This window comes from Dryobates pubescens, chromosome 4 (genome assembly GCF_014839835.1).
Source record: "Dryobates pubescens isolate bDryPub1 chromosome 4, bDryPub1.pri, whole genome shotgun sequence".
NCBI classification, from domain to species: domain Eukaryota; kingdom Metazoa; phylum Chordata; class Aves; order Piciformes; family Picidae; genus Dryobates; species Dryobates pubescens.
In genome coordinates, this window is record NC_071615.1 from 653,357 (window position 1) to 674,178 (window position 20,822).

The following is a 20,822-nucleotide window of genomic DNA, read 5'->3' on the forward strand; positions in this document are numbered from 1 at the left end:
CTGCAGCTCGGCCCCGGGGGAGGCTTTGCTGTTCCTAACCCCCAGCCCCTCCGGGGGGGTCCCCAGGGCCCCTCCCGGTGAAACAGCAACACTTCCACTGCAAGCGGCGGCTGGGGGCGGCAGGGGCGGGGGGCGGCAGGGGCTCGGGGCGGGCCCGGGCTGGGGGCGGAAGGGGCTGGGGGCGGCAGGGGCTGGGGGCGGCAGGGGGCTGGGGGCGGCAGGGGCTGGGGGCGGAAGGGGCTCGGGGTGGCAGGGGCTGGGGGCGGCAGGGGGCTCGGGGCGGCAGGGGCTGGGGGCGGAAGGGGCTGGGGGCGGGCAGGGGCTCGGGGCGGCAGGGGCTGGGGGCGGCAGGGGGCTGGGGGCGGCAGGGGCTGGGGGCGGCAGGGGCTGGGGGCGGAAGGGGCTCGGGGCGGGCAGGGGCTCGGGGCGGGCAGGGGCTGGGGGCGGGCAGGGGCTGGGGGCGGAAGGGGCTGGGGGCGGCAGGGGGCTGGGGGCGGCAGGGGCTGGGGACGGGCAGGGGCTCGGGGCGGCAGGGGCAGGGGCTCCGGGCGGCAGGGGGCTGGGGGCGGCAGGGGGCTCGGGGCGGCAGGGGCTCGGGGCGGCAGGGGCTGGGGACGGCAGGGGCTGGGGGCGGGCAGGGGCTGGGGGCGGCAGGGGCTGGGTTCAGCTGCTCCGTGGGAAGCCAACTACTACAAAGGAGCGTTCAGCCCGGGGGCGCAGGCGGCGGTGCTGAGCGGGGTGCTGAGCCCTCACAGGATGCTGCATTTGCCTTTCTCCACCCAGGGATTGTTCTTCATCAGCTCTGGGTTCAAGAAGGGATCTTCTGGGATGCCGTCCTCGATCCACTTGACGAACCTGGGGGGGAGGGGTGGGCACAGCCCCAGCCCCGCGGGGGTGCAGGAAGCACTTTGTAGAGTCAGAGTTGTTCGGGTGGGGAAAGAGCTCCAGGACCACCCAGCCCAGCCCCAGCCCAGCACCACCCTGGCCACAGCCCCTGGCCGCGGGTTCCATGGCCACAGGGCTCTGGGACACCTCCAGGCATGGGGACTCCACCACCTCCCTGGGCAGCCTCTGCCAGCCCCTGACCACTCTGGCAGCAAAGGAATTGTTCCTCATGCCCAACCTGGCCCTCCCCTGGCACAGTTTGAGGCCAGTTCCCCTCACAACTACTGGGGAGCAGAGCCCAACCCCCCCCGGCTCCAGCCTCCCCCCAGGGAGCTGCAGAGAGCAAGGAGGTCTCCCTCAGCCTGGACACCCCCAGCTCCCTCAGCTGCTCCTCCCCAGCAGGGTGGGAGCTGGGTGGGAGCTGGGTAGGGGCAGGGTGGGAGCTGGGTGGGAGCTGGGTAGGGGCAGGGTGGGAGCAGGGTAGGGGCAGGGTGGGAGCTGGGTGGGAGCTGGGTAGGAGCAGGGTAGGGGCAGGGTGGGAGCTGGGTGGGAGCTGGGTGGGAGCAGGGTAGGGGCAGGGTGGGAGCTGGGTGGGAGCTGGGTAGGGGCAGGGTGGGAGCAGGGTAGGGGCAGGGTGGGAGCTGGGTGGGAGCTGGGTGGGAGCAGGGTAGGGGCAGGGTGGGAGCTGGGTGGGAGCTGGGTGGGAGCAGGGTAGGGGCAGGGTGGGAGCTGGGTGGGAGCTGGGTAGGGGCAGGGTGGGAGCTGGGTGGGAGCAGGGTGGGAGCTGGGTGGGAGCAGGGTGGGAGCTGGGTAGGGGCAGGGTGGGAGCTGGGTAGGGGCAGGGTGGGGGCAGGGTAGGGGCAGGGTGGGAGCTGGGTGGGAGCAGGGTGGGAGCTGGGTGGGAGCAGGGTAGGGGCAGGGTGGGAGCTGGGTAGGGGCAGGGTGGGAGCTGGGTGGGAGCAGGGTGGGGGCAGGGTGGGAGCTGGGTAGGGGCAGGGTGGGAGCTGGGTGGGAGCAGGGTGGGAGCAGGGTAGGGGCAGGGTGGGAGCTGGGTGGGAGCTGGGTGGGAGCAGGGTGGGAGCTGGGTGGGAGCTGGGTAGGGGCAGGGTGGGAGCTGGGTGGGCAGCCACTCACTCAGGGATTGTCTTGGAGGACATCTCCCTCTTGTAGGCCAGTTGGTACTTCAGGCTCTCCACCTCCTTCTTCCACTGGGGCAGGTCCCACTCGTCCATGGCAGCAGCTGGGAGCTCTGGGGGGCTGCAGAGGAGGACATTGGTGCCACGTCCCATGGCCTCATCCTGCCCTGGCCCTGCACAGCTCTGCACCCCCAAGGAGAGGCTGCTGCAGGGTCCTCCTGTGCTGCCAGGGAGGTTTCCATCCTCGCTCCTGGAGCTCTTGGGGCTGTTCTCCTGAGGCAATGTCTGCACTTACCTGCAGGCTGTGGGGCCAGCTGGGCACGGGGGGGGGAGCTGTGCTGTGCCCCTGGGGCATGCAAAACCCAAGGACCTGGCCACATTTGACTGCAATTTGAATGGAGCAAGGCACAGAGCACCCAGAGGCAGTGTGGGGCTTGGGAAGGTGTCCATCCTTCTGCCTGGCCACGAGCTGGGGCCAGGAGGGATTTCAGGCTGGGTAGAGCTCTGGAAAGGGCTCCCATGGATCTGGGGAGCAAGACAAAGCACCCTGCCCCTGCCTGCCCCAGCTGTGCTGCTGGGGATGTGCACAGTGGGGAAACTGAGGCACAGCAGCTGAGCCATGAGGCCTCCTGTGAGCCCCCAGCTCCCTGTGCTGCTCACAAAGGATCCTTCCCCTGACCCCAGACCCTGCAGCAGGCGGAGGGCAGCACCCAGCAGCAGCACCTCGCGCCTGGGGTGGCTGAACACCAAGGGCGCCCACAGGTCCCATCCTGCCCCCCAGGGCAAGGGCTGGGGGAGGCACAGACCCAGTCCCAGCTGGGGCTGCCCCAGTCCAGCTTCCCCGCGGAGCAGCCCTTGGAGCACCAGCCAGCCTCAGGAGAAGGACAAGCACCCAGCACCCCCTGCCCCCCAGCCCGGCCTCGCTCGGGCTCTGGTGCCTGCTGGGGGCTCCTTTGGAGGCAGAGAGGACCAGCACCCCCGTGCCCGCCCCGGCCACCCCAGCAGCAGCCCAGCGCCGTGGCTGAGCCTTCCGCTTACCTCTGCCGGGGACGGTGTCAGCCCGGAGCCGGTGGCCGCGTCCCTGCGCAGCGTCGGAGTGTCCCTGGCCTTGCCCACGCTGCCAGCTCTGCCCTCGCTGGTGCCCAGCCCAAAGCCTCTCTCTAATCTATTAATGCAAGGCTGCTCCAGCTGCCTCCAGCACGGCAGGAGCCGGATAATGGGAGCGTCCTGCCCACCCCCACCCCCCGCTGCTCTCCCGGGATTTGGCTCCGCCGAGCGCCCGGGATGGAGGCAGCGTCCTGGTACCCGCGGCTGCCGGAACGGGGGCACGGCCGCAGCCCCGGGGCCCTAAGGGACCCAAGCTGGGGGTAGGCTGGGGCGGGAACATGTAGTGGGACACAGCAGCCCCCCAGGGAGGTCCTTACTGCTGCCTGCATCCCCGCAGCACTGATGGTGTCCCTGCCTGCGTCCCTGCCAAACCCAGCCACCCCCGGACCGTCTCAGACTTCTTCCTGCTGGCCGGGGAAGGGAGGGGAGGAGGGGAGAGGGCACCTGAGAAGAAGTTAGCTAAGAAAAGGGGGGCAAGGGAAAAGCTGAGGGCAAAAGGTGAGCAGTTGGGGACTGGAAATGCAGCAGGTGGAGGGCAGGAGGGGCAGAGAGCAATGGCACAGTCATGGGGAGTGACTGAGAGGGAGGGGTGAAGGCTGATTAAAGACAGCCCCCACCTGGCTCCAGCCTCCTCTCAGGGTGCTGCAGAGAGCAAGGAGGTCTCCCCTCGGCCTCCTCTCCTCCAGCTCCCTCAGCTGCTCCTCCCCAGCCCTGCTCTCCAGACCCTTCCCCAGCTCCATTGCCCTTCTCTGGCCCTGCTCTCTGGTGCTGCAGCTGGAGGCATCCAGGGGACACAGCTCCAGAAGATGGAGCTAGGGGCTGGCTCTCCCAGGAAGCCTTCAGGGCATCACAGCACCAGCCCCATCTCTCCCATGCTGGTGCCCCACAACATCGACCTGGGCACAGGCAAAGCCTCTGCACCAAGCAGATGCTGAGATCAGGATGGTGCTGGGCTGGGCTCCTCTCCCAGCCCTTGGCCTCCTCAGGTGATCAATGTCCTTAAGAGCCTCCCCAGCAGCCTCCTGGAGCCACTGTTCCTCCCTCCTTCTCCAGGGGAGGATGTTGGAACCTGGCTCTTGGCCAGGGATCAATGGAGCTCTTCGTGGCCAAGCCCTGAGCCCACTGCAGCCACAGCCTGAGGCTGCTCCAGCCCTGCCCTACCCATGGTGGCACTGCCACTGCCTCACCACTTCTGTGCTGCACAGATCCCTGGGGCTGCTGGGGGGGCACAGCCCAGGACATGCTCCCCCTGCTCCAAAAGCCACCAGCTCCTAGGAGTGAGCTCAGAGATAGCCAAGGCTGACCACATCTTGCCTGACATCAGCCACACTCCCCCCTGCTGCCTCCAGGCGAGGCTGGGGGTGGCCAGGAGATGCCCCTGGGGAGGGCCTGAGTGGGGCCAGCAGCAGCAGCAGGAGCCACCATCAATACCAGTCCTGGATGTGAGGTGGGCTCCATCCAGCCCCTTGCTCCTGCAAGCAGAGGCTGCTGCTGGTGAGCTCTTTGGTGCTGGCAGGGAGCTGTGTCATGCCCAAGGAGGTCCAAGATGACATCTACCAAACTTCTTTGGTGTGAGGCTGCTGGAGCCTGGAGCAGGCTGCCCAGAGAGGCTGTGGAGTCTCCTCTGGAGAGCTTCCAACCCCCCCTGGGCACTGTGCCCCTGGGCAAGCTGCTGTGGGTGCCCTGCTGGAGCAGGGCTTGGACTGGCTGGCCCCCAGAGGTCCCTTCCCTCTCCCTCCATACTGGGATGCTGTGAAGCCTTTGGGGGGCTGAGGAGGGAGCTGGCCCTGGCAGCTGTCAGGGTCTGCCTCAGCCACCCCCCCAGCTCGGGAGATTAAGGACTGATGAACCCCTGGAGGGCTGCAATATTAATGGCTGTTGCCATCTGTTCATCTGGCAGCCAGGAACCAGCTGGGGCTGGACCTTGCTTAGCCCAGTTATTAAAAGAGGCTATTTTGGGCTGGGGGGCAGCAGGAGGAGCACCCCTCCTTCCTGGCCCAGGGGAGCTGGGGGCTGAGTCGCCTCCTCCTCCTCACTGCTGTCCAACAGGAGGGCAAGAGGAGCTCCCCTGGCAGGGATGATGAACTCGGCTGGGGGGAGCTTGCCAGGCTGTGCTGCCAGGCAGGGGCACCTGGGCAGGCTGGAGAGGGGAGCAGGAGGGAACCTCAGGGACAGGGTCCTGCCCCTGGGGAGAAACAACCTCCCGAAGCAGTACAGCTGGGGAGCAGCTCTGGGGAGCAGCAGCTGGGAGTGCTGGGGGACAAGAAGTGCCCCAGGAGGCAGCAAGGTGCCCTCAGGGGCAGGAAGGGCAGTGGAGGCCTGGGGTGGGGGAAGAGTGTGGCCGGCAGGCTGAGGCAGCTTCTGCTCCTCTGCTCTGCCAGGAGGAGGACTGTGCCCAGCTCTGTACTGAACTGGGGAGCCCAGAGAGAGAACTGCTGGGGAGAGGCCAGGGGAGGCTGCAGAGGGCCCTGGAGCAGCTCTGGGAGGAGCAGAGGCTGAGAGCCCTGGGGCTGAGAGCCTGCAGCAGAGCAAGGGGAGTGGATGAGCTCCAGAGGAGCCTTCCAGCCTCCCCCCTGCCGGAACGCTGTGGAAGGGATGCTGTGTGTGACAAAGAAGCTGCTGCTGTGCTGCCCAGGACCCAGGGCTGGCACCTGCAGGTCAGGGCCCACCGCAGCAGCAGCCCCCAGCCCCCCAGAGCCTCCCCAGGCGGCAGAGGGCTGCCCTCAGCGCCGCTGCTATTTGTGGCTCTCTCTGGAGCTCTGCTCCCTGCTGCACACTGCAAAGGGAGCAGCTCAGGGAGGAGGTCGATTGCTGTCCTTGGCAGAAGTGGTTCAGCACCGTCCCAGGTCGCTCAGCTGAGGGTGGGAAGCAGAACACAGGCAGAGGCAGCAGGGCTGGGGGGGTCCTGTCCTTCACCCCTGGCTCCATGGCTAGGGGCTCTAGGGGCTCCCTCCCCCCCCTTTCCTTGCCCAGATCCAGTCTCACCCTGTGGCCGAGACACTGAGCTGTCCTCTCCCTCCCTTCTGTCCAGCTCTGGGGAGAGCTCAGCCTGGCTGTCCCAGCTCAGCCCCCACTGAGCCCCACGGAGCAGGGCAGGGAGAGCCACAGGGTGTTAGCAGCAGCGGGGAACAGCTCCCTCCAGCCTCAGAAGCTGAGCAGGGAGTGCAGGAGCTCCCTGCCCCAGCAGCAGACACTGGCTGCTGAGCACAGGCAGGGCAGGCACAGCAGGCTCCTGGCTCAGGGGATGGTCTTCCCCTCCCAGCCCCTCAGAGCACCGAGCACTGGCTGTGTTCAGAGGCAAGGCTGCTCTGGAGCAGGCACTCACCTGCAGCTGTTGGGCTTCTCCTGGCAGCAGCAGCTGGGCAGCCAGTTGCTAGAACAGCAGAGTTGTGTTTGCTGAAGAGCTCCAGGTGCCCAGCTTCTGCTCAATTGTTAATGAGCTCTCTTGGTCTCACTCATCCCTGGAGCAAAGCAGAGCTCAGCCTCCAGTCTACCTCTGGGGTTAGCCAAGTCAGAGTCTCAGGGCAGCAGGAAGATGTTTTCCACAGCAGCTGACTAATCCCTAACCTGCCTGGCCAAGCCCTGGCCCCAGCCAAGCACAGAGCTCAGGGGAGGCCTCACACGGAGCTCCAGGGGAGGCCTTCCCCCCCCAGAGCTCCAGGGGAGGCCTTCCCCCCCCAGAGCTCCAGGGGAGGCCTTCCCCTACATGAAACATTTAGCATTAGCTACAGGAAAATCACAGAGTGGTTTGGGTTGGAAGGGACCTCCCAAGGTGTTGTAGCTCCAAGGCCTGCAGGCAGCAGGGACATCCTCCCCTGGGGCAGGCTGCCCAGAGCCCTCTCCAGCCTCACCTTGAACAGCTCCAGGCAGGGAGCCTCAGCCACCTCCCTGGGCAACCTTCCAGCAGCCTCCTGGGGCAGAACTTGTTCCTCACATCCAATCTCAATCTGCTCTGCTCTCATTTCAAACCATTGCCTCTGCTCCTGTCCCTGCAGCCCTTTAGGAACAGTCCCTCTGCAGCCTTCCTGCAGCCCTTCAGGTCCTGGCAGGCTGCTGTGAGGTCTGCCTGGAACCTTCTCTCCTGCAGGCTGCTCACCCCCAGCTCCCTCAGCTGTCCTTGGGGCAGAGCTGCTCCAAGCCCCTGATGAAGTCTGTGGCTCTCCTTTGGACCCAGTTCCACCAGGTCCATCTTCTGCTGCTCAGGCAGATGAGGTGGGAAGGAGGTGGTCAGAGGAAGATGCTGGAAGCACCTCAGAAGGAGCCAGCAGAGAGCAGCCTCAGAAGTACAGCATGGCCAAGCCCTGCTGCCCAGCAGATCCCCACCAGCAGACTTCTGACCTCTGCTGGCCCTGGCTGCTGGTGGGTAGAGCATGAGAGAAGGTACAGCACCCCCTGGAAACAAGGAGAAACCAAACCCCAGAGCAGGCCCAAGCAGAGCTCCCAAGAAGGGAAATCAGTCCTCTGGAGCTTTAATGCTGTGTTGCTTTGGAGACAGGCAGAGTCCTGCAGAAAGCCTGGGACAGGAACAGAGCTTAGCCAGGAGAAGCTGCAGCAGCCACTGAGAGCCTTCCATGTGCAAAATACAATGAATCCCATAATATTCCTCCCCCCCTTGAGTCAGTTTGGTGTCACAGCGAGGCAAAGGTGAGCAGAAGCCAGGCTTGGCACATTTCTCCCTCCAGCAGCTCCAGAGTTCACTTCCACACTTGCAGCCAGGGCTGGAGAGGCTCAGAGTGCCCAGCAGCAGCCTGGGCCAGCTGCTCAGGACAGCAGCCCAGCCCCTGGGAAACCAGGACAAAGGCAGCTGTGTGCTGCAGGAGCTCCTGGGTCTGCCTCCTTGGAAGGAGGAAGGAAGCTTCCAGTCTCCAGCCTCTGGCCTCAGGAGTGGCCTCTGTCCTCTGACTGCTGCCCAGCAGGGGCTGTGCAAGCGGCTCTCACAGAGGCACAGCTGGGCAGAGGCAGCACATCTGGAGCACACAGCAGGACCAGAGGCTGGTGGTGCTGCCCACTCCATCCCTGGGCCTGTCTCCTCCATCAGCATCTCTGGAGACTGGCTTTGCCAAAGGCAAGTGAGCCTGGAAGCAGCAGCTTCACCCAGGGGCCTGCAGAGCTGCCAGCACAGCCCTGCCCAGGCACAGCCCCTGCCCAGGCACAGCCCCTGCCCTGGCACAGCCCCTGCCCTGGCACAGCCCCTGCCCTGGCACAGCCCCTGCCCTGGCACAGCCCCTGGGAGCCCAGCTGGGGCTTGCCTCCAGTCTGTGTCCAGCTGGGGTCTCTTTGGAGAGGACAACCAAAGCAGAAGGAAGACTTCTCCAGATCAAAGCAAACCCAACCCAAAGGCACTGAAAGGATCAGCTCCTCCTGAGGGTGTGGCCCAAGGCTACTGCTGCTCAAAGATGTTCATGAACTTGGAGACCTCCTGGTGAGCTGTGCTGCCAAGGGGCAGGTTCCTCAGGCCCTGGGCAGAGAAAGAAACCTTAGTTAGCCTGCTGCAGGCCTTCCAGGCTGTCCCTGCTGCCTGGGGGGGCTGGCATGGATGGCCTGTGGAGGTCCCTTCCACCCCAAACCTTCCATGGCACTGCCAGGAGCAGTCTGGTCCTGGTGTCCCAGGTGGTGCCTTCACAGGGGATGGGCACTGGCAGCCCTTGCCCAGCCCTGGGGCAGCAGTGCTGTGGCCAGCAGGACAGGGCACTGATGGTCCCCTGTGCTCCACACTGCTGAGGCCACTCTGGGATCAGGTTTGGGCTGACAGGGCAAGAGGAAACAGCCTCAAGGTGCCCAGGGGAGGTTCAGGTTGGCCATGAGGAACAATTTCATCCCCCCCTGGCCCAGGCTGCCCAGGGGGGTGGCTGACTCCCCAAGCCCAAAAGCCAGAGGGCTGTGCTGCTGAGGGCCTTGGCTTCACCCCAGGGCTGGGAGTGTTGGGCTCCAAGCTCTCGAAGGCCTCTTGCAGCCAGACCAACCCTGTGACCCCAGGGGCTCAGCAGCAGCTGCCAGAGCTGCACTTGGGGGTGGAATGCTGAGCCAGAGACACTCACTGCATTGTGGAAGAAGTTTGAGAGATGCTTTGCCCAGGGACACCTGAAAGAGAGACACAGAGCTTACTCCTCTGCCCAGGCAGGGACAGACCTGCCCCAGCCCCAGCCCCAGCCCCAGCCCCAGCCCCAGCCCCAGCCCCAGCCCTGCACTCCTCCAAGCCTTCCAAAGCAGCTAACCCAGCAGCTCCCTTCAGCTTCCCAAGGCTCCAGCAGCTGATGCACACTGCAGCAGGGCAGAGCTCAACGAGCAGGGTGTCATTAGGTCCTCCTGGATCACTGCTGGAGCACTGCCAGGCCTCACAAAGCAGACAGAGACAGAATGGGCTCCAGAGCTCACCCAGTCCAACCCCTGCAGGCAGCAGGGACATCCCCCCCTGGAGCAGGCTGCTCACAGCCCTGTCCCCAGCAGCCTCCTGGGGCAGAACTTGTTCCCAACACCCAATCTCAGTCTGCTCTGCTCCCATGGCAAACCCCTGCCCCCTGTCCTGTCCCTGCAGGCCTTTGGGAACAGTCCCTCTGCAGCCTTCCTGCAGCCCCCCAGGCACTGGAATACCAGCCCAGGGAAGAGTCAAAGCCAAAGCTGAGCTGAGCCTGTTCTTAGGAGACACCAGCAGCAGTGCTGCAGCACAAGGACTTCTCCCTGGCTGTGCTGAAGAGTCAGACTTACACCTGGAGGTTCTCTGTGATGATGTTGAGGGCACAGAGGCCAATGGATTGCATCTTCTTATGCCTGCAGGTCAGGAACAGGCAGAGGAACTCACCCACATACTGGGGACCCAGGTTTTGCCACCTAAGCAACACAAAGCAGAGCAGAGCTGCTCAGAGGCAGCTCTCCCATGGACCCCAGCAGCTCCTTGGCACCCTGGACTCACCCAGAGCCCTGGGCTGGCTGCTTTCACAGAGCCAAGGGCTGAGCCTCTGCTGGTGCTCCTGCTGCAGAGCTGTGCCCACAGGCAGCAGCAGGGTACTCACAGCTTTAGCATTGGGGCCTTCTGAAGGCTCAGGTCTCTCACAAGCAGGGTGACAGTGCCATGCAGGATGTGCTCATCACAGCAGAGGTGGTTCAGCAGCAGCCTCAGGGCCCAGAAGTTGTTCTGGGGAGTGACACAGGGAGACTGCTGAGGGGAGGGGAGTGCCAGGCACTGCAGACCAGCACAGACTGAGAGGCCACAGCTGGAGGGGAGCAAAGCCAAGCTCAGTGTGCCTGAGACCCACAGAGTGGTTGGGGGTGGGAGGCACCTGGAAGACCTTCCAGTTGCAACTCCCCTGCCCTGGGCAGGGACACCTCCTGCCAGTCAGGTTTGCCCAAGGCCACATCCAGCCTGGCCTTGAACACCTTCAGGCTTGCCTGGCAGCCTGCCCCAGTGCCTCAGCACCCTCGTGGGGGAGAGCTGCTTCCTGAGGCCTGACCTCAAGCAGCAGTCTGCCCTCTGAAGCCATCAGCTCAAGCCTGGGCCCAAAGTCCCTCCCCAGCTCTGCTGTAGCCCACTCCAAACCCTGGCAGCTGCTCTAAGGGCTCCCTGGAGCCTTCTCTTCTCCAGGCTGAAGAGTCCCAGCTCTCTCAGCCTGTCCCCACAGGGGATGTGCTCCAGCCCCCTGACCACCTTCATGGCCTGCCCTGGGCCTGCTCCTGCTGCTGCTGTGGGACACAGGCTCCAAGCTGGTGCTGCACAGTTTGCTCATCACTTGCTCTCAGCTCAGGACTCACCCCAAAGGCCAGAGCTATCTCCAGGAAGGAAGTCAAGTAAGGCAGGTCAGAGAGCAGCATCTGCTGGACTGCTTGCACTGCAAGGATCAGACAAGCCTCATGGTGCAGCTGCAGGAAGAGACAGCAGGGAGCAGACATTGAAGTCCATTCTCCCACCACTTCTCCACTGAAGCCCCTCCAGGCAGCACTGAGCTGCCACCCCCCCAGTCAGAAAGGTTGGCTGCCAGTGAGAGACCCCCAGGAAGCCTGGGAGGGCCAGGGCAGAATCCTCCTGCCTGCAGAGCTCTCAGCCCACCACAGCAGGAGAATCAGAGGGGCAGACAAGAGCCACAGGCATGAAGGGAAAGCTAAGTGTGACTCCCTGAGAGCAAACCCCCCCAGGCAGCAGCAGGATCCATCCCCAGGCAGCTCTCAGCACTCTCCTCACTCCCAGAAGCCTTCACAGTGCCTCAGCTGCTTCCCCTGCTGTACCTCCAGGCACAGCAACACCAGGAGGAGAATTTCCTCCTTGCACACTTACAGGAGAGGAGAAAATTGCAGGGCAGAAGGAAACACTGACTCTGGCTTTCAGCTCCTCCAGCAGGCCACCACTGACAGCCAGCACAGCCTGCAAGAGAGCAGTGCCAGGTAAAGGCTGCACAAAGGCCCTGCAGAGGCCAGGCAGGGCCCCAGAGCTCCTCCAGAGGCACAGCAGGGTTTGGGCTGGAAGGGACCTGCAGAGCTCACCCTGGACAGCAGCCAGCAGGGACATCCTCCCCTGGGGCAGGTTGCTCAGAGCCCTCTCCAGCCTCACCTTGAACAGCTCCAGGCTTGGAGCCTCAGCCACCTCCCTGGGCAACCTGCTGCAGTGTTCCAGCAGCCTCCTGGGGCAGAACTTGTTCCTCACATCCAATCTCAATCTGCTCTGCTCTCATTCCAAACCATTGCCTCTGCTCCTGTCCCTGCAGCCCTTTGGGAGCAGTCCCTCTGCAGCCTTCCTGCAGCCCTTCAGGTCCTGGCAGGCTGCTGTGAGGTCTGCCTGGAGCCTTCTCTCCTGCAGGCTGCACAGCCCCAGCTCCCTCAGCCTGGCCTGAGCCCCCTGCTGCCAGCCTGGCTTGGGTGGGTGCTGAGCTCTGCAGAGCAGGGAAGCTGAGGCTGCAGCACCAAGCAAGTCACAGCACACAACCACCTCCTCACTCTGACTTTGCAGAGCTCTTTCTGCTCCTGTGAAGCAGCCAGGCAGGGGCTCTCTGAGCACACTGCACTGAGTTCTGCTGCCTGCTGCCTCTCCCCAGGAGGGCACAGAGCCAGGCCCTGGGCTGCAGCAGAGCTAACCTGGGCTTTTGCTTGGGCTTTCTGCTGCTGCTCTCTTTGCCCTGCTGCACTCCACCTGCACTGAGCCCTGCTGCACCACAGCCTCTTGCCAAGGGCCCTGCCTGGCAGATCCCACAGGAGCCCTGGGGAGGGCCTGGGAAGCCACCCTCAGCATCCAGAGGAGCAAGGCAATGGCCACAGAGGGAGTGAGCTCCTGTTTCAGCCCCAGGCAGCACTCTCCCCCCTCAGCAGTCTGTCACCTACCTCCTGGAAGTCGAGGGGGGGCTCCTTCAGGGACAGGGGCTGCAGGTGCCCATTGTTCTCCAGCAGACTGCTGCTGCCCAGCACCATGATGAGGGAGCTCCAGCATTTGGGCTGAAACACAGCAGAGTGGTTTGGAGTCAGGGCTGCAGAGAGCAGCTCAGCCACAGCCACAGCATGGCTGGCTTGGAAGGCAGCTCAAAGCTCAGCCAGCTCCAAGCCCCTGCCCTGGGCAGGGACCCCTCCCACCAGCCCAGGCTGCTCAGGGCCTCATCCTGCCTGGCCTTGGACACTGCCAGGGCTGAGGAATCCACAACCTCTCTGGGCAAGCTGCTCCCAGCAAAGAGCTCCCTGAGGGGCCCCAGCAGCCTGTGCCCAGACTCACATTCCTGTAGAGCAAGGCACTGCTGTAGAGCAGCTTCAGAGCCTGCTTCAGTAGAACTCCATCCTTCAGGGGAGGGCCTGCAAGAGAACAATGCCACATCACACTGCACAGCTCCAGGGGGAGCACAGCCCAGGGGCTGGCTGCCCAGGGGCTGGCTGCCCAGACCCCTGACACACAGCAACAAAGCACAGAGGCCTGGAATGGGTTAGGCTGGAAGGGACCTGAAAGCTCCTCCAGCTCCAACCCCCTGCCAGGGGCAGGGACCCCTCCCCCCAGCCCAGGCTGCTCAGGGCCTCATCCAGCCTGGCCCTGAACACCTCCAGGGAGGGGGCAGCCCCAGCCTCCCTGGGCAGCCTGTGCCAGAGTCTCCCCAGGGCCTCCCCAGCCTCACTCAACAATTTCTTCCTCCTCTCCAGTCTCAGTCTCCCCTCTGCCAGCTCAAAGCCATCTTCCCTCACCCTGGCACTGCAGCCCTTGTCCCAAGTCCCTCCCCAGCTCTCCTGGAGCCCCCTTCAGGCACTGGAAGGCTGTGCTAAGGTCTCCCTGGAGCCCTCTCTTCTCCAGCCTGAACAGCCCCATCCCTCTCAGCCTGCCCCCACAGCAGAGGTGCTCCAGCCTCTGATCACCCTCATGGCCTCCTCTGGCCCTGCCCCAGTGGCTCAGTGGCCTCCTTCCAGTGGGGCACTAGAGCTGGGGGCAGGCCTTGAGGCAGGGGCTGTGAGAGCAGAGCCAAGGGGCAGCATCACATCACTGGTCCCTGTGTGCTCAGCCACAAGGCCTCCTTCCTGCCCAGTGTCATGCAGCCTCCTTTAGCCTGGCCCCTCTGCAGCTGGCTTCAGGTCCCCCAGGCCACTGCTAGCCTGGGAGCTGTTCAGTGAAGGCCTAACCCCAGGCAACCCCCCAGCAGAGACTTGCCAACTGCACTCCAGAGCCCACAGTCCAGGATGTCATTCCCAGCAGGGACACTGCCTGTCCTGAAGATCTTCAGGTAGATCTCAAAGTGGTAGTGAGTGATCCTGCAGGCAGTGCAGCAGGCCAGGCTGCTGACAGGGAAGAGCAGGGAGTGGGCAGCATCCAGGAAGTCCCCAGCCTTGCACAGGTAGAAAGGGATCTTGTCTCGGAGCTCTCGCAGCCTGCAGGGCAGCAGGAGTGCAGTGAGCCCCAGGCAGCCTCTCCTCCCTGCCTCCCCTGCCCTGCTGAGGGCACACCTGGGCCACTGTGCCTGCTGCTGGGCTGCCTGGCCCAAGGACAGGCTGGAGGGGGCTGCAGAGATGCTGAGGGCACTGCAGCAGCTCCCTGGTGAGGAGAGGCTGAGAGGATTGGGGCCTGGAGGAGCAGCCTGAGGGGGATCTGATCAGTGCTGATCAATACCTACAGGGTGGGGGTCAGCAGGATGGGACCAGGCCTTGCTCAGTGGTGCCCAGTGACAGGGCAAGGGGCACAAGGTGGAACACAGAGGTCCCACCTCAACATGAGGAGGAAACCTTTAAAGATGGTGGCAGCCTCAGCCCTGGAGGTGTTTGCAGCCAGGCTGGAGGGGGCTGGGAGCAACCTGCTGTGGTGTGAGGTGTCCCTGCCCATGGCAGGGGGTTGGAGCTGGCTGGGCCTTGGGGTCCCTTCCAGCCCTGCCAGCTCTGTGGTTCTAAAGGTGATGGAGCCCTGGGGCAGGCAGCCCAGAGGGGTGCTGAGCCTCCATCAGGCATTGCAAACCTGCCTGGATGTGCTCCTGTGTGACCTCCTCCAGCTGAACCTGCCTTGGCAGGGGGCTGGACTTGACCTCCAGGGGTCCCTTCCCACTCCACCCCCTCTGTGACCCAGGGGTTTGAACTCCACCTCCCTGAGAGTCCTGCAGCAGGGAAGCAGAGCTCTGACTGGCTGAGCACCGGCCCCAGCCGAGGGGGCAGGCATCAGTGCAACACTGCTCCCACTCAGCAAGCAGCTGCCAAACCCTGCTGCTTTCAGCTCCACTCCAGGGCAGGCTGCAGAGCCACAGGCAAGGCAGCACTGAGCAGGGGGGGAGCAGCACTCACCCGTTGGTGTCGCTGCACTTCACCGCCCGCAGGTAGCGAACGACCTCCTTGTAGCTGGGGAGGAAGAGGAGAGGCTGAGGGGGGAGCAAGGAGCTGCAGGGCCACACAGCTCAGTCACACACTGACAAGCCAGGAAGCACAGAGCTGAGAGGGCAGCAAGGAGCTGCAGGGCCACACAGCTCAGTCACACACTGACAAGCCAGGAAGCACAGAGCTGAGAGGGCAGCAAGGAGCTGCACAGCCACACAGCTCAGTCACACACTGACAAGCCAGGAAGCACAGAGCTGAGAGGGCAGCAAGGAGCTGCACAGCCACACAGCTCAGTCACACACTGACAAGCCAGGAAGCACAGGGCTGAGCAGGGCAGCAAGGAGCTGCACAGCCACACAGCTCAGTCACACACTGACAAGCCAGGAAGCACAGGGCTGAGCAGGGCAGCAAGGAGCTGCACAGCCACACAGCTCAGTCACACACTGACAAGCCAGGAAGCACAGGGCTGAGCAGGGCAGCAAGGAGCTGCACAGCCACACAGCTCAGTCACACACTGACAAGCCAGGAAGCACAGAGCTGAGCAGGGCAGCAAGGAGCTGCAGGGCCACACAGCTCAGTCACACACTGACAAGCCAGGAAGCACAGGGCTGAGAGGGCAGCAAGGAGCTGCAGGGCCACACAGCTCAGTCACACACTGACAAGCCAGGAAGCACAGAGCTGAGCAGGGCAGCAAGGAGCTGCAGGGCCACACAGCTCAGTCACACACTGACAAGCCAGGAAGCACAGAGCTGAGCAGGGCAGCAAGGAGCTGCAGGGCCACACAGCTCAGTCACACACTGACAAGCCAGGAAGCACAGAGCTGAGAGGGCAGCAAGGAGCTGCAGGGCCACACAGCTCAGTCACACACTGACAAGCCAGGAAGCACAGAGCTGAGAGGGCAGCAAGGAGCTGCACAGCCACACAGCTCAGTCACACACTGACAAGCCAGGAAGCACAGAGCTGAGAGGGCAGCAAGGAGCTGCACAGCCACACAGCTCAGTCACACACTGACAAGCCAGGAAGCACAGGGCTGAGAGGGCAGCAAGGAGCTGCAGGGCCACACAGCTCAGTCACACACTGACAAGCCAGGAAGCACAGAGCTGAGCAGGGCAGCAAGGAGCTGCAGGGCCACACAGCTCAGTCACACACTGACAAGCCAGGAAGCACAGAGCTGAGAGGGCAGCAAGGAGCTGCACAGCCACACAGCTCAGTCACACACTGACAAGCCAGGAAGCACAGAGCTGAGAGGGCAGCAAGGAGCTGCACAGCCACACAGCTCAGTCACACACTGACAAGCCAGGAAGCACAGAGCTGAGAGGGCAGCAAGGAGCTGCACAGCCACACAGCTCAGTCACACACTGACAAGCCAGGAAGCACAGGGCTGAGAGGGCAGCAAGGAGCTGCAGGGCCACACAGCTCAGTCACACACTGACAAGCCAGGAAGCACAGAGCTGAGCAGGGCAGCAAGGAGCTGCACAGCCACACAGCTCAGTCACACACTGACAAGCCAGGAAGCACAGGGCTGAGCAGGGCAGCAAGGAGCTGCAGGGCCACACAGCTCAGTCACACACTGACAAGCCAGGAAGCACAGAGCTGAGAGGGCAGCAAGGAGCTGCACAGCCACACAGCTCAGTCACACACTGACAAGCCAGGAAGCACAGAGCTGAGCAGGGCAGCAAGGAGCTGCAGGGCCACACAGCTCAGTCACACACTGACAAGCCAGGAAGCACAGGGCTGAGCAGGGCAGCAAGGAGCTGCAGGGCCACACAGCTCAGTCACACACTGACAAGCCAGGAAGCACAGAGCTGAGCAGGGCAGCAAGGAGCTGCACAGCCACACAGCTCAGTCACACACTGACAAGCCAGGAAGCACAGAGCTGAGAGGGCAGCAAGGAGCTGCACAGCCACACAGCTCAGTCACACACTGACAAGCCAGGAAGCACAGAGCTGAGAGGGCAGCAAGGAGCTGCACAGCCACACAGCTCAGTCACACACTGACAAGCCAGGAAGCACAGAGCTGAGCAGGGCAGCAAGGAGCTGCACAGCCACACAGCTCAGTCACACACTGACAAGCCAGGAAGCACAGAGCTGAGAGGGCAGCAAGGAGCTGCAGGGCCACACAGCTCAGTCACACACTGACAAGCCAGGAAGCACAGAGCTGAGAGGGCAGCAAGGAGCTGCACAGCCACACAGCTCAGTCACACACTGACAAGCCAGGAAGCACAGGGCTGAGCAGGGCAGCAAGGAGCTGCAGGGCCACACAGCTCAGTCACACACTGACAAGCCAGGAAGCACAGGGCTGAGCAGGGCAGCAAGGAGCTGCACAGCCACACAGCTCAGTCACACACTGACAAGCCAGGAAGCACAGAGCTGAGCAGGGCAGCAAGGAGCTGCACAGCCACACAGCTCAGTCACACACTGACAAGCCAGGAAGCAGCACAGAAGCTTCTCCTCCCCAGGAGATTCTGGGCAAGAAACACAAGGGGCAGAAGGAGACAGAGCTCCAAGCAGCCACCCACAGCTCCTCTCTGGCCCCTGGCAAGGCAGAGCAGGAGACTGCCTCCCAGTTTCATTCTCTGAGTGACCTGCAGTGCTCAGAACACAGCCCTCTGAAGATCCAGGGACCAGAAGGGGAGGAGTGTTTTGCTGCCCCCCACCTGGCCTGACCTTGTTTGAACCATCCACACCTAAAAGCTGCTGTGGTGACAGAAGCAAATCAACCTCTCACTTCAAGTCTCTTCTGCTCCTGAAGTGTTCAGAGGCCTTGGGTCTGCCTTGAAAAGCTGCAAGAAGCTACTGAGCCCCCTGGGTAGGCAGCAAGGGGCAGGGACAGCCTGCAGGGAGGCTGGAGGTGAGGAGAAAGTTCTTCCCAGCAGGAGGAATTGGCCACTGGGATGTGCTGCCAGGGAGCTGGTGGAGTCCCCAGCCCTGCAGGGGCTCAGAAAGGCTTGGATGTGGCACCTGGGGCCAGGGGTTAGCTGTCAGGAGATGTCAGGTTGGACTTGATGACCTCTGAGGTCTTTCCCAACCTGGCTGCTTCTGTGATGCAGGTGAGCAGCAAAGGGCAGGAGCAGCTCCCAGTGTGCCTTGTGGCACTGCCTCCCCACCCAGAGCTCTGGGAGCTGTGAGGCAGAGCCTGCAGTGCAGGCAGGTGCTGAGCTCCTCCCCTGGGGGGTGCCAGCCCAGAGCCAGAGCCACCTTACCTCTTCCTGCCCAGCAGCCTCTCCACTCGAGCCTCTATCACAGGCAGGGCCTCCCACAGGAAGGTTTTCCTCCCCTTCTGTGTCCTCTGCCCGGTGAGGTTCTGGCCTCTCAGCACCGTGGTCAGGGAGACGTGGTCCCAGGGCACCACGTTCAGGCTGCAAGCACAGACAGAGCCCCTGAGCTGAGGCTGCCTCTGGGGGGCAGCTCCCTGCCTCTGAGGAGCAGAGGGCCTGCCAGGGAGGCCCTGCAGGGGAGAGGGGAAAAGGAAAGAGGGGAAGGGTCAGGCAAGAGGCACAGAACAGTCTGGGTTGGGAGGGAGCCCAGAGCTCACCCAGCCCCAGCCCCCTGCCAGGGGCAGGGACCCCTGCCCCCAGCACAGGCTGCTCAGGGCCTCATCCAGCCTGGCCCTGAGCACCTCCAGGGAGAGGACAGCCACAGCCCCCCTGGGCAGAGGTTTCCTGCAGGACAAACACAAAGCAGCCACAAACCAACCCCAGGCCCTGGGGGGCAGCACATACCTGTTGGAGAAGCCAAAGCAGTGGCATGGGAGTGAGATGTACTGGAAGAAAGCAACAAACTTCTCATACAGGCTCTTGGGGAAGTCACAGAGCACCAGCATCCTCTGCAGCTTGGTTGTGATTCTGCTTTGGAGAGAGCCAACAACACAAGGAACTCAAAGTCTCCTCCAGGGGACTGAGCTGCTGCTGAGCTGCTTAAGTCCCCTGGGAAGGCAGCTGAGGGTGTTTGGCTGGGGGGTTAATGGCACCTGGCTTGGCCCTGCTCACAGCTCTGCTTCAAGATGGGCAGTGGCTAGCAGCACTGGGACAGCTTCAGCTGCAGTGAAACCAAGGCTCTGGGGGCTTCACTTTTGATCCAGAGGCTCCCAGGCAGTGTTCACTGCAGCAGCACGAAGCAGCCTGAGAGCTCAGCTTGTGAAACCACCTCAGCCTCAACCCCCCTGCCACTGAGCTCACTCCAAAGTGGGAGGAAGCAGAAACAGTTCCTCTGCTGTTCTTTTGGAGGTAAGCAGCAGAAGTGTGGGCAGCAGGGCCAGGGAGGGGACTCTGCCCTCTGCTGAGCCCACAGCTGCAGCTCTGGGGCCAGTTCTGGAGGGGCTGGAAGGTGTCCAGAGCAGGGCCAGGAGGAGGAGCAGAGGGCTGGAGCTGCTCTGCTGTGAGCACAGCCTGAGGGAGTTGGGGTTGTGCAGGCTGGAGAGGAGAAGGCTCCCAGGAGACCTAATTGTGGCCTTGCAGGAGCTGCAGGGGGCTCCAAGATAGCTGGGGAGGGACTTCTGAGGGTGTCAGGGAGGGATAGGACTGGGGGGGATGGAGCAGAACTAGAAGTGGGGAGATGTAGATTGGCTGTGAGGAAGAAGCTGTTCCCCATGAGGGTGGTGAGAGCCTGGCACAGGCTGCCCAGGGAGGTGGTGGAAGCCTCCTGCCTGGAGGTGTTTGCAGCCAGGCTGGAGGTGGCTGTGAGCAGCCTGCTGTGGTGTGAGGTGCCCCTGGCCATGGCAGGGGGCTTGGGTCTGGCTGAGCCTTGGGTCCCCTCCAGCCCTGGGATGCTCTAAGGGAAGTCCAGGCCATTCAGGCTGAAGAGGAACACAGGACTGAGGGGACAGCTCTCCTGTGTTTCAAGTCAGAGCTGAGAATATGGAACTGGGTTTTGAGTTCTCCTCAGGAGAGTCAGCTCCTGCATGTCCTGCTGCAAGTGGGTTTGGGGCTGAAGGTGAACTGCAAAGCTAAAATGAGAAAGGAAGCCAAGGGAGCTTCATGTCCTGCATCAGCCTCTGGGGACCTTCACTGTGTCACATCCCTGACTCTCCACTCTGGGGGAGCACAAGCTGCTGTTGGGACCTTCAGGAGACACTACTGATTCTCTGGGTTACAAGCCCTGAGCAGCTGCCTCACACTACCTTCTGCTCTGCCCTTCCAGAACACTCCTGGATGATGCTGCAGAAGCAATCCAGCTCCTTGGCCCCGGGTTCCCCAGCCAGTTCCTCTCCTCTGGGGCAGTCAAGAAGGGCTTGAGTGCTGCTGGGGCTCTAAATGGGGCAGGAAGGTGCTGCCTTGCCTGCCCCTGGAGGGGACTGACACTGACAGAGCTGCTGAGCAGCTCTGATTTGTAGTTTGCAGCTGCAGAACCTGAGCTCCTTGCTGGCAGGCTGATGGCTCCATGCTTGCCTATCCCTCTGCCTCTTGCTGCCCAGCAGCAGGCAGCAGCAGCAGGCTGCCTGTGCTCACACAGGGCCCAGGAGTGCAGTGGGGCTGTGCTCCACCTCAGAGAGCTCCTGAGGCTGCTGCCAGCAGGCTGACACACCTGGGCACATTCACTGTGGGCTTTTAGGAGCTCTTTCTCCAGGCCTGTGAAGAGAAGCAGGGTGCCATGCATGCCACATGCAGCCCCTGGCACTGCCCCTCAGCACAGCTCTCACCTCTGCAGCAGGCAGGGGACAGCAATCTTCAGCGACTCAGGGAGGCGAAGGTTCTGCCAGCTTCTGAGGGGAGGAAGGAGAGCAAGGTTCAGCTGTGGCTTGGCTCCTGCCTCTGCCCTCTGCTCAGCTGTGCAAGGCAAGCTCCTCCTCAGAAAGCACAGGCAGCTCTTGTGCTGCTCAGAATGCTCCCAAAGAGAAGGAGCAGGTCCTCAAAGCAGAGTCTGGCGTGAGACCTGCCATGCAGCAGCTCCTGAAGCAGCTCCTGAAGCACCTTGCCCTGCCCCAGGCAGCCTGGATCAGAGAATCCAAGGC

General features: G+C 63.2%; 2 protein-coding genes across 2 annotated transcripts; both read right to left on the reverse strand.

Moving 5' to 3' along the window:
- Positions 1-716: 716 nt before the first annotated feature.
- Positions 717-2,168, reverse strand: GNG13 (G protein subunit gamma 13). Its single transcript, XM_009896591.2, has 2 exons — positions 2,020-2,168; positions 717-855 (listed from the first exon to the last, which is right to left on the reverse strand). Exons 1-2 carry the CDS (start codon positions 2,115-2,117, stop codon positions 750-752), a joined length of 204 nt encoding a protein of 67 aa, XP_009894893.1. The 5' UTR covers positions 2,118-2,168; the 3' UTR covers positions 717-749.
- A 6,340-nt stretch (positions 2,169-8,508) lies between these two features.
- Positions 8,509-20,566, reverse strand: LOC104297395 (uncharacterized). The gene is made up of 12 exons (XM_054180224.1): positions 20,511-20,566; positions 18,595-18,717; positions 18,076-18,231; positions 14,844-14,897; positions 13,750-13,946; positions 12,814-12,890; positions 12,432-12,542; positions 11,395-11,481; positions 10,875-10,982; positions 10,139-10,260; positions 9,836-9,956; positions 8,509-8,586 (listed from the first exon to the last, which is right to left on the reverse strand). The coding sequence occupies exons 2-12, from the start codon at positions 18,693-18,695 to the stop codon at positions 8,509-8,511; spliced, it is 1,212 nt and encodes a 403-aa protein (XP_054036199.1). The 5' UTR covers positions 18,696-18,717; positions 20,511-20,566.
- Between the last annotated feature and the right edge of the window lie 256 nt (positions 20,567-20,822).

Bases quoted from the DNA above. Each gene is read 5' to 3' on its own strand.
- GNG13 (XM_009896591.2), bottom strand. From the start codon at position 2,117: ATGGACGAGTGGGACCTGCCCCAGTGGAAGAAGGAGGTGGAGAGCCTG. The intron at 856-2,019 runs GTGAGTGGCTGC...CCTCCCCCCCAG, and splicing joins TCCTCCAAGACAATCCCTGA to GTTCGTCAAGTGGATCGAGG.
- LOC104297395 (XM_054180224.1), bottom strand. From the start codon at position 18,695: ATGCTGGTGCTCTGTGACTTCCCCAAGAGCCTGTATGAGAAGTTTGTT. The intron at 12,891-13,749 runs GTGGGCTCTGGA...GTTCTCTTGCAG, and splicing joins TGGGAATGACATCCTGGACT to GCCCTCCCCTGAAGGATGGA. The intron at 10,983-11,394 runs GTAAGTGTGCAA...CTCTTCCTGCAG, and splicing joins CTGCAATTTTCTCCTCTCCT to CTGCACCATGAGGCTTGTCT.